Source organism: Paramacrobiotus metropolitanus, unplaced genomic scaffold (assembly GCF_019649055.1).
Source record: "Paramacrobiotus metropolitanus isolate TYO unplaced genomic scaffold, Prichtersi_v1.0 Parri_scaffold0000089, whole genome shotgun sequence".
Lineage (NCBI taxonomy): Eukaryota > Metazoa > Tardigrada > Eutardigrada > Parachela > Macrobiotidae > Paramacrobiotus > Paramacrobiotus metropolitanus.
Genome location: NW_026570309.1, coordinates 353,494 through 365,049, shown reverse-complemented (window position 1 = coordinate 365,049; position 11,556 = coordinate 353,494). Strand labels below are relative to the sequence as shown.

The 11,556-nt window shown below is 41.2% G+C and overlaps 2 protein-coding genes across 3 annotated transcripts; one reads left to right on the top strand and one right to left on the bottom strand.

The window, feature by feature from the left end:
- LOC129596347 (uncharacterized) lies at positions 1 to 2,476 on the top strand. Its single transcript, XM_055493584.1, has 4 exons — positions 1 to 25; positions 203 to 581; positions 839 to 1,564; positions 1,909 to 2,476. Exons 3-4 carry the CDS (start codon positions 1,001 to 1,003, stop codon positions 2,365 to 2,367), a joined length of 1,023 nt encoding a protein of 340 aa, XP_055349559.1. The 5' UTR covers positions 1 to 25; positions 203 to 581; positions 839 to 1,000; the 3' UTR covers positions 2,368 to 2,476.
- Positions 2,477 to 2,571: 95 nt separating this feature from the next.
- Positions 2,572 to 4,590, bottom strand: LOC129596349 (ras-related protein Rab-10-like). Of its 2 annotated transcripts, XM_055493586.1 has the most exons (6): positions 4,458 to 4,590; positions 4,247 to 4,397; positions 3,961 to 4,021; positions 3,580 to 3,718; positions 2,998 to 3,216; positions 2,572 to 2,900 (listed from the first exon to the last, which is right to left on the bottom strand). In XM_055493586.1, the coding sequence occupies exons 2-6, from the start codon at positions 4,359 to 4,361 to the stop codon at positions 2,817 to 2,819; spliced, it is 618 nt and encodes a 205-aa protein (XP_055349561.1). In that variant the 5' UTR covers positions 4,362 to 4,397; positions 4,458 to 4,590; the 3' UTR covers positions 2,572 to 2,816. The 2 variants fall into 2 exon arrangements, with proteins under 2 accessions (XP_055349561.1, XP_055349560.1); XM_055493585.1 differs by having other exon boundaries at positions 4,247 to 4,524.
- Between the last annotated feature and the right edge of the window lie 6,966 nt (positions 4,591 to 11,556).

Sequence of the window (11,556 nt, the reverse complement as noted above, 5' to 3'; positions counted from 1 at the left end):
CAAATCGCAATGCAGAATCGAAAAAGTAGGTAACTGCTAATAATATATCTGTATGTACAATTGTATATATGTCAACATTTTTTCGCAGTTTTAGTAACTTTCGTAATGTTAAAGATAGAAGTACTCCTATTCGTGCTCACGAACCCGAAATAAATGGTCGCTGGTGAAAAATCGTTAATTTCTCTGTCTGGTGGCACTACAGTATAACAATCCTGCAAAATGACGACGGCTCCTGTGGAACACGAATGTTTCTACGATCGGCATCGCAACGCCGCCATGAAGCGCCATCATACTGCAGAAAGCAACAAATATTATTTCCAGTGTGAACCCTGAAACACAAAACCGTGACGGAGAATCAGCTTACGTTGTATCTGTAGAAGATATACAAGCGTATGGCCCTGAAGTTTTCTTGGATGGTCATGAATTCACCCGTGTCATAAGCATCGTGGGCGTACGTTATTGATCTGTCCCTGCAAAACGCTTGGCGTTATCCAATCTCAGAATTAATCAAGTTGATAAACCGCCAGCTTTGTTAGAGCGAACTACGTCAAGTACAATAATAACATGCATCCGCCACAAAGGTAATGATGAATAAGTAAAACGATGATGCCATTGCAGAGTGTTCGTTGACTGCCGCTATAACCCGGGATGACGCGACACATCGTGATATTTCCAGCGCAGTACCCATATTTATTGTATGACAAGCACTACCTGTATAATAGTCTTGTATAGTATAGCAGATGATACGTCCTCTATCTCATTCTTGCGCATTTTAAAGCGTATTTCGTTACACGTGTATTGTACACAAGAACAGCTTAATGAAGTTCTTCGGTTGCAGGTTATTTTAAGGCATAATATATCACATATTTGTAATTCCTTCCTGACTGTTTATCGCCCAAGGCAGAAAAAGGCGTTTAAAACAAGTGAACCACACTTGCAAATTTTCACTCCAAACAGCTTACGCATAAATCAGTTGGTACTGTTCAGCGTGCACCTCGCTATGAACAATTCGAGTGGAATTTTCCACCACATCAATGCAAATCAATCGCCGATAATACCACTTGTTAATCTAACGGCGAATATTCCAGTTCCACTTTTACCGGTGTGGGGCTACGATGCGATCTTAACAACGGTGTGTAGCGTGCTGACCTTTACGCTCAATTCATTTATAGCATCCATTCTGCTCACTCATTCCGAACTACGCTCATCGTTCAGTGTGTACCTCATCACACTGCTGATTTTTGACGCTTTACTATGTCTGCATGGATGGCTCAACATAGCGCGCAAACAATTCCCCAGCTCCATGGCCAATATCACCTTATGCGACTTCCGCTCCTATGTATCCTGGGTGATCACCGGGATTCCTCTGAACCTCCATGTCTTGATCGCCGTTAACCGAGTGTGGGCTATCGCGTTTCCTTATTCGTACAAAAACCGGCATAGCAATTGGTTGGCGATTGCACTGACCTTCGTCGTTGTGGCTTACGTTCATATAATTTGTCTCCCTGGTGTGATCATGAATGCGCTGTATTATCGACTACCATTTGAAACAGATGGCTGTCAGGTATTGCCTTAAACACTGTGATACAGTTAAATCATAATAATCTATAGACGATCAGGAGCATTAAGAAGTGCAGTACTTCCGCTCATGTTAAAAATAGCTATCGATGATTTATTTACATATGTCACACATTATCGTAAAATAAGTTTCGCTTCCCGTCTGATTTTATCCTGTTTCTGATAGCAGAAAAAGGTTGCTTCCTTTTCCAGCTATAAGCACATTGATACTAATTTACTGATATGCATAAGGGTTTAGTGAATACATTCTATTAAAATCCTTCTTAAAATTTTATTGATTTTTAATTTACATATATTACACGAGTGTTAAATTTTATACATGTACATTAGGTCAATACTGATCCTGGACCGATGATGGCCTGGGATCAATTGGTAATGCTCCTCATATACGAGTTTCCCATTGTTTTCATGGCGGTCGCCTGGATTTACGTCGCAATAAAACAAAAACAGCGGCGTAATGCCATTGCCAATGCCACAACGACAGCTCAGTTGAGCGCAGTCACGAGTGCCGCGCAAAAGACGGGCGGTAGACGCGGTCAGTACTCGACAGGTTTCCTTGTTTTCTCCGTTCTCACGGCCAGTGCGATTTTATGCTGGACGCCGTACGAAACATACTACACAGTGTGGGCCTTTATCCCGGATTTAACGGAAGCCGATCGGAGGTTCGTCAATCTCTGCCTAGCCTTGTACCTTTTCCAGCCGGTGCTGGATCCTTTGTTAACTGTTGTTACCATGAAAGATTTGCGCCGGGTTATTGCAGAAGGATTTCTGGGCTGCATTAGAAAATAAAACCCTAATTTTTAATTTAATTTGTAGATGGACAAATTTGGTTATTTATTATTACTTATTCCAAATTTGGTTATTTGTGGCAATTTCGTCTTTTTTTCAATTTGGCAATTTTCGTCGCAATTTTCGTCTTTGTGGCAATGTGTGACTGTAGAATTAGCTACTGTACATCAACGCATAAAGCCTTCGCTCCCAGAAGAAATGTGATCAATAATGTCAACAACCTTTATTAGAATTAATACCTGGAGTACATCGTTACTAGGGTAGAAAAATTGTGACCTTTACATACCGCCAATTAAAGTACAAAAATACGCAGAGTTTACAATTTTGCACATCATGCACGCGCTATCGTTTTATCATTTTCTGTTATTATTGCCACGGCACAAGGGTAAACGAAAGGTAGACAAAAATGAAAATCAGTAGCTACCGGTAATATGTACATGACAAACGATTCACGAATAACAGCACCAACTCGACCATTTCGAATCAGCGTCCGTCGCGGCTGTCAGTCGCTTTACCTCTTTAGCTGCTTCAGCCTGTACCAGAAGCGAGAGAGGTCACAAAAATGGCTCCTCGTTAGGGCAGATAACTACTCTTATTTGATGTACGACTATATGTTCAAAAGCAACCTACCTTGGCAGTTAATCGCTCAAGAGCAATGTCGAGAAGTATGGTTTCGGTGAGATTGTGGAATGCCAGGTCGATATTGATGTTGTTTTTGGCGCTGGTCTCCAGGAAAGGTATACCGTGCTGGCGGGCAACGGCTTCGCCCTCTTGGCGACTGACGACACGTTGCGCTTCCATATCACACTTGTTGCCTAGTAGGATTTTTTCGACTTTTTCGCTAGCGTGCTGCAACATATAAATGTTTTGAAAAGCCATGAAAACCCAGCTTCGGCTCAACCGTAGCCCTCATTTTTATGGAAGAGAAGTAGCAATAGGTCAACATTTCCAGTTAGTTTCTGCAGAGTATTGTACGTAAATGTTGGTGTAGCGTAATACTAACATTTGAAACTTCAATTGAAACTTTCTAAATCAACTCATGGTATCCAGCAAACGTAAACACTGACTGCTGCGTACAGCTATGATGCGAAACATTGGCAATTGAATAAACCCAAAAGTTATTTGTAGAGGTTATATCATTAGCATACAGAGTACATGCTACATGTACCAGAAAGTCCATGCACAAAATACACTTTTGGTGACAAGTGTTACCTCGTCAATGTTTCGCATCCAGGTGGAAAGATTTTCAAATGATCTGCGGTTGGTAACGTCATAAACAAGAATAATCCCCATTGCTCCACGATAATAGGGATACGCTATGGCATGGAAGCGTTCCTGACCAGCGGTATCCCTGAAATTGTAAAAACTCCCGCTTTACAAACTCGCATTTCGATACGTTTCACACGGTATCACCAAAGTGAGTGCTACTTGCACCTCATTACTTTTACTTCAAGGAAAAATGGTCGCTTTATCTCGTGGAAATATTTTTTGCGCAAAATGGAACATTTGGGAGAGAACCTCAGAAACACTCACAGAACAGTTACAGACATACCAAATCTGTACATACCAAATCTGTAGTTTGACTATACATACCAAATCTGTAGTTTGACTTTGCGTCCTTTTATTTCAATGGTTTTGATCTTGAAGTCGATTCCTGACAAAAATATTATCAGTTCCGCACTTGGTACTGACAATTATTTGAAGCGCACGAGCAGAATGAACCAAATTTTTGTCTTGACTGGTTTTTCCAGCTTGAAAAAGTATAAACATTTTATCACGATTCTGTAAAGTATGAGTAGTATTTCATTAACCTTATTTCTTTTGCCGAGCTCAACGCTCAAAGATAAAATTATCGAACACTTCTTGCAGATATATTTACCCACGTTAGAAACGGCATTACTACTGAAACAATCATCCGCATATCGTAATATAATGCTGGTTTTGCCCGCTCCAGAGTCCCCAATGAATAGCAGCTTAAATATTAGACGATCCATTTGGAGGATTACTTGGCTACTCGGTCAACCATATTCCTTGAAAAATGTTATATTATTAATTCTGTAAATAATATCCGTGTATGATTGCCGGCGTACTTATAACTACTGTAGAATGGAACGAGCACGGCGGTCCAGATAAATGGAAACAGAACGGTGCAATGCACCGCACCAAAGAATTCTAAATAACAGTTCACTGAGCGCTTTATCTACAGATAAGAGTCAATTATTAACACGCTTTTATATATATCGCATTATATATCGCTTTATATATATCGCAGAACCAGAGGCACAGCATTAGCTGAGATGCATTAATCTAGGCGAAGCCTGATGTAGATTATGACTGTTTTAAGATCACTACTAATGGTAAACTGTAATGGTAAACTGTAATCAGAAATCATAACTCGTACAGTCACGCTTATTGTTAGTCAAAGTGTATGAGTTGAGTAGCCATCTTGTTTGTTATCGGTTTACTGTACACTTTGATGACCCACATTTGACGTAATTCTACGGGTATGTACGCTTTACTTTATCACGAATTGGTGCTTCTGCTTTTTATTATGGTGATGTTCAGTGTAACTAAATGTACAGACCCACCACTGCCAGCCTATCTTGCACTAATAAGCAAATCAGACGTTCATAAGAATTTTCTTCATCACCGCTCGCAGCTTGCTTGTCGTCAGAACAATTAGCACTGGATCTAACACCGGCTGGATGAGGTACAGAGCCAACGTAATGCTTATCACCCTCTGGTTCTCCTCTTCGATAACACCAAATGTGAGCAGAAGATAGTAAGTCCCATACGGCGTCCAACACACGATGGCGCTGATCATTAAGACCGAAAACACTAAAAACCCGATGCTTCGATTGTAACTAAAATGTTCCGAATTCTCGTGAGCTTCGGCCGGTCTAGAAAGTATTACTTTGTGCTTTCGACGCTTATACGCAATATACATCCATGAAACCGCCATCAACCCAATCGGTAGCATGTGTACTATGACCATTGCGAATTTCTTCCATTCCAATAGAATGTGCGGAGCTACCTAAAACATACGAGCGATGCAGCAGAAACGCAGTGAAGTTTTGTAATTATATTACCTCGCACACATCGGAATCCATTGGGACGGGACAATAAAAAATCGTGATAAATACTACCGGCAGTCGGCAGACATATTGCATGAACATAAGCAACAACCAGAAACGTTAGTCCAATCGCTACTGCATTATTATGCCGGCTTTTGTACGAAAATGGAGACGCCACCGCCCACACACGATTACTAGCTATCAGCACATGAAGATTCAGCGGAATCCCACTGCTAACCCAGGCAACATACGCATATAAGCCCGATAACCCTGGACTGTAGTTTGCGTTCGGAAACCGACTGGCGGCCAGACCGAGCCATCCATGAAGGCTCAAAAAGGCGTCGAATACAAGTAAATCAGTTAGATAAATACTGAAAGAGGGACGAAGTTTTGGGTTCTTTAATAATGCCGCTACTAAAACGGAATTTAAAATAAAGGTGAGGGTGCTGCAGATAACCGTTATTATATCGTCAAAACTCCAATCTTGCAATGATTCCCCATTGACTGAGACGTTCATTCCGTAATCAGTCGAGTTATATAAGCAGCCTGCAAAATTACTAACGTTTTCAGCACTTTCGATAAAAGTTTCGTTAAACATGGCCAGCGATGACTACAAAAAGCCTTCACAGCCGCCACGCCGTAGTCCGCCGGTTTGAGTCCTACAACAGAAGCACAACTACGGTACGTCGGAAGTAGGACAGAATTCGTTTGCTATTTGCCCAGCAGCTGGCTCAGTCCCTTGAGAGACAAAGTAGAATTATGTTTAATGAAGACCGGCAACAAAAATTAATATGACGTCACTGTGAAATGTAATGCGGCGATATTAGTGCAGAGCAGAGGGCAGATACTCGTAACTATAGTAGATGCTGTTCGTTAGATGTGAACGTATAAGAAACGGAACGTTTCTGTTGAAGCAGACAAACTTGTTTGACAAAATCGACCACAAGGCATTTAATTCAGCACTTTGTCAGTTAAATTTCTTAGCTTATTCATTCTTTTTCTGTGGCACATCTTCTACACCGTTCTTAGATAAGAAAGGAGCTTGATATTTCAGAAACCACTCAAAATCCTGCTGTCAAATTAAGCTATTCATCTGACGGCACACAGTGCAACCACAATGCTCTTTAACTTCTTTCGTAATTCCGGCATCGTGAGGCCAATGAGCACTGGGTCCAATACCGGTTGCAGAAGATATAACGCCAATGTTGGAATTATGATTGCTGAATCTTCAACTTCCGAATCTGGACCGAACGACGTAATGGTGAAGTATGTCTCATATGGAGTCCAGCATAAGATTATACTAATGGTTAATGCCGAAAACATCACGAACCCGACACTCTTATGTTTTGAATGGATATCCGGCTTCGAGTCATGTTGAGTTGGGCTTGAATTTAACATTGTTACGGCCATCCTTGATAGAATTTTGAGTTGTTGCCGCCTTTTAACGGCGACAAAAATCCAGGCCGAGATAAGAAAAATTACGGGAAATTCGTAAACCAGTACCATAGCGACTTGCTGGCTAATCGTCATAATGTACGGCCGTTCCGTAATCTGAAATACAATGTTTTGGACGAATAAAGCTTATACAGTTTTCTGAACTTTCGGAAATCACATTTTTCACCGTAGCAATTTTAAAATAATGAATGATTACCTCACATCCATTTTCAAATAGGGGCACACGGCAGTAAACGGAAATGCTGATTGCTGCAGGTAAGCATACAATGTGTATGTATCCCATCACTAGAAAGGTCAAAATGATCGCTGTTTTCCTGGTGTGCCGGTTTTTATAGCTGAAAGGAAATGCCATCGCCCAGACACGGTTGCCGGCAATCAGCACGTGGAGGTTTAAGGGAATGCCGGTTAGTACCCATGACACGTAGAAACGAAAGGCGGATAAGCCCATATGAATGGCTGATAAGGGATTCAGCTCGTTGATGACGCTCAGCCAACCATGGATACTCAATAGCGCATTGAATATTAACAGAGCTATGAGGTACACACTAAATGCTGCTGATCGAAGCTCCAGGACTGTCAGTAAAACGCCAGCTACTGAAGAGTTCAACAATAAAGTCAGAATACTACAAACGGCTGTTAGGATCGAGGCCGGTTCCCACGCTGAAGAAGTTGACCTCCAGCTGGATGTGTTACCGGAAACAATAACTGATGCAAGATCACTGTTGTTGTCGTAGAACCCATTGTTGGATATATTATACATCTCGGAAGTCCGGCTAAATAAAACCATATTTCTGCATAGTAACGACGACTGATAAAAATTCAAACTTTCTGCATAACAGCGATAACTGACTTCTAAAAAGGTAAAAATAACTTTCCACCTTTTATTTTTACTTCACGAAATATTTACACCTTTCTAACAGATGTTCGTGTATTTCGAAAGTAAAAAATCGAACACAGACTGTACTTAACACGGAAGATCTTTGGATCCGGAGTTCATAAAGATAAAGCACTTTGACAATGACTTTGGAGAATGGCTAGCGTTAAATATTACTAAACTTGTTACAAAACTAGTGAGCGCTACCGCAGCGTTCACTGACGTGTTTATCTTGATGCTCACAGCAGATAGTTGATACTCTGTATTGATCCTCAACGTACAGTTTACATAACTGAACAGCCAGCTCCGTTGTCCATGCACAATTCGAAACAGGAAGCTGCAAGTTTGATCAGGTACCGTAGTGCATTTCTGCGTAGAAGACGGGGATGCATTGCACAAATATTGATAAATAAACTGTCAGGTTAAAACAATAAAAGCGAAAAGTGTGTTTCCACGCCGCACACTTTAAAGAAGGAATTACTGTACTAGTACATTACGTAGATGGCGCTTCGCACCAAGCGGATCCCCAGGCTTTTATGGCTCAGATCATGCATAGCGTCAATAAACCGTCGTTCAGACATTTATAGATGCATTTTTCCTCAAAATGCTTGCACTCCTCATTACCGAAAGAATTGGATCACTGTGATGTACAATTCCGGCATAGTAATAAAGATTAATACGGGATCCAGAACCGGCTGAATTAAATACAATGCCAAACAGAAATTAAGCAATACCGGATCGATTGGACGTTCATCCGAGTAGAAGGCGTAGATGGCATACAGTGTATTGTATGGGGTCCAGCAGATAATGGCACTTGCGGTCACCGTCGAGAACACCACGAAGCCCGTGTTGTTTTTTGTCTTCCCCTCCCCATGTGCAGCCACTCCCTGTCTAATCGTGACTCTGAGCTGCGTTCGCCGTTTGACCATCACATATACCCAAGATGTGGCCACGATGAGTATGGGAGCCTCGTATACGAGCACCATAGCGAGCCTGACCCATGCTTGTTGCACATGGTAAAGCACGGTGTTCTAAAGATCCGAAAAATGAGAAATTACGGAAATCAGTATTCTTTAATTTTCTAGCACTATTTTCAGTCTGCTATAAAACTTCACAATGAATAATAATGGTAAGTCGAAAAGTTTAATTTGGATGATACTAATGTTTAACCCTCCAGCGGGAGGTACCCGAAGGAGTGCGAGTTTCCTTATGAAAATCGGGATTTCCCGATGAAAAAATTCAATTAAGAAAGGGAATTTTTTATGAGTTTGTGCTGACCATAGGTCAGCCGTGGTGACTATGTTGTCGCCTGACGCCAATGCCCATGGACAGTCTACAGCATATAAAAGTTTAATTCTATAATAACTAGTCGAAAAATAATTACACAAAAGCAACAACTTCATTAAATAGCCCAAAAAAGTACTTTAAAACAGAAGTATAGAAGTGGTCAACAAGTTGACCACTGGTCAACAATAAATTAAAAATGACCAAAGGTTATTTTCATGCATTTTGACCATTACTACTGTACTGACAAAATATAGATTATTACAGTCACATGGTGCTGCACGAAGCGTTCTTTACAAAGTTTAACATAACACTTGCGTCATTTCGGGCACGCCAACCCGCCTTTATGTTTGCTTGTATTGCCTGCGGTTCTATGCTTCCTGGATTTGGCCAGTGGCTACAAATCCCATTATCACAAAAGCGGCGGGGGTAGTCCAGGCTGTCCAACTGCATTGGTGATAGTTGCTGATTCAGATATTAGTGGTCACTAGCACTTTTTGAAACGCACTAGCGGTAGGAAAGTAACCCGGAAGTAATGTGCACATCGCCAATGTGCACAGTACAGTGCGCAATCGTTCTTGTTTGCAATCGCCCGAGTCTAGCCAAAGTACCCATGTTTTTTTAAAGCTACCCAGCCCCACTTGCTTAGTTTATCCAAGTGACGCATCGCAAATGTAGGTAGAAACGCGTCAGAGCGTAGTGTTGTGCTTCCATTTTACATTGTCATACACACTGTTTCCTCGAACGTGTTGCTGTCTGAACCCTGAAGGCTGACAACCTTCGAGACAATGTTACTATTTTGACGACCGCCCGGGGAGCTGATCCGCAGAAGCGCTTTTTGCCAGCTACCGATAACCGGAACGGTGTGGCGCATGTTTCCTTACAAACCGACAGCAACTTGATCCGGTTACGTTATAAAGAGCTGATGTCGAAATTGCACCCGCCCGTGTATTCAAGACCCTTCATGGGCAATGGTGTCAGCCGACGACACACGTTTTTCACGGACTGTGGTCATCTATGGTTCAACCTACAATGTCCGTGTTAACCGTTTTTAGATAAAGCGTTTTCAGGTGTACCTTGTGGATTTATCTCCGGTTTAATTATTCATTCATTAATTAATTAATGAGCAAGACCTACGACAGCTAGAAAAGTCCAAAATTAACGATATTTGCGGACCTGTCGTTCGTAATTAACTTGAGACAAAGGCTTCAATTACGTTTTTACTGCTGCTTCGAAGTCCCTTTTTGCTTTTTGTGCTATGGGATACCGATTAACTGTTTCCGATCACTGGGAAAAAAATCCCAAACACCTTGTCATCGCCTGACGCCAATGCCCGTCAACGGGTTAATAATATTCTAATATGGATGATTCTTTGCAGTTGCTTTTACGTTGCTACTGCGCAACGGAAAAATACAAAAAAGCGGCAAATACAACAAATTACGATTGCTAGTACCATCTCTTTTATCTGACAACCATTTTCTAGTAGTATCAAACGAGAGTACACAGCCAGCATCACCACTACAGGTAGACACACAATATGAACATAAATGATTATGCAAAAGGTCAGTACCAACGCTACGAAGCTGTTGTGCCGGTTTCGGTAGGACAGTGGAAAGGTAAAGGCCCATACACGGTTGCCGGCAATCAGCACATGAAGATTTATTGGAATGCCAGCCAAAACCCATGCAATATACTGATAAGCGTCGTATAAATTTTGATACTCCATTAAATATGGAGCTTGATCAAAAGCGGTATTTATCGACCCATGAAGACTCAGCAAGGCGTTGAAGACCGATAAACCGATAAAGTACACGCTAAAAGACGAGCACAGACGGGGATATTTTGTAAAAAGCAAAACCAAACCAGTATTCAATATGAACGCTAGTGTACTGCAGATAACTTTTAAAATATTTTAAAATCCCCCGATAGCTGCCGGTAATTCACTGCTTGTGGAAGCGTTCATTGTAGCAGTTGAGTAGGGAACCCCGAATTCGTCGAAGTCTCCGCAGGTCATAAGGGCAAAACCCGTAGAATAATTTCCATCCATTGTGGTCGATGCGACTCAACACAACTGATTACTGTGGTAAACGAAGAACTATATAAACATTTGATAATAATAAAACTGAATTAACCTTCTCAGCTCTTCAAAAACTGTGTGTATTGGTATATCGGTTGCGGTTTTTTTTTAAAATCAGCTTGAATTCTGAATTTTTTCCCTATGAGCGAATATTAACGATTGAAAGCATGATGACTAATCAACCAAGGCTTCTAAATTAAAGGTTATAATGTATGAGCGCATTTTTGTATCATGCTCACCCAACAGCATCGCTTTTGAAATCAATGGTATCGAATGTGTTTAATTTGTATCAATGGCAGCCAGTAGTTACACTCTTCCTGAGTGTAAAGATTATGGCGTTCACATATTTTGTTACCCGGTGAAAAACTGCATTTGAAATTTAGCATACGGCCAAACAGGGTCATGACTGTCGTCATTAATTTTAA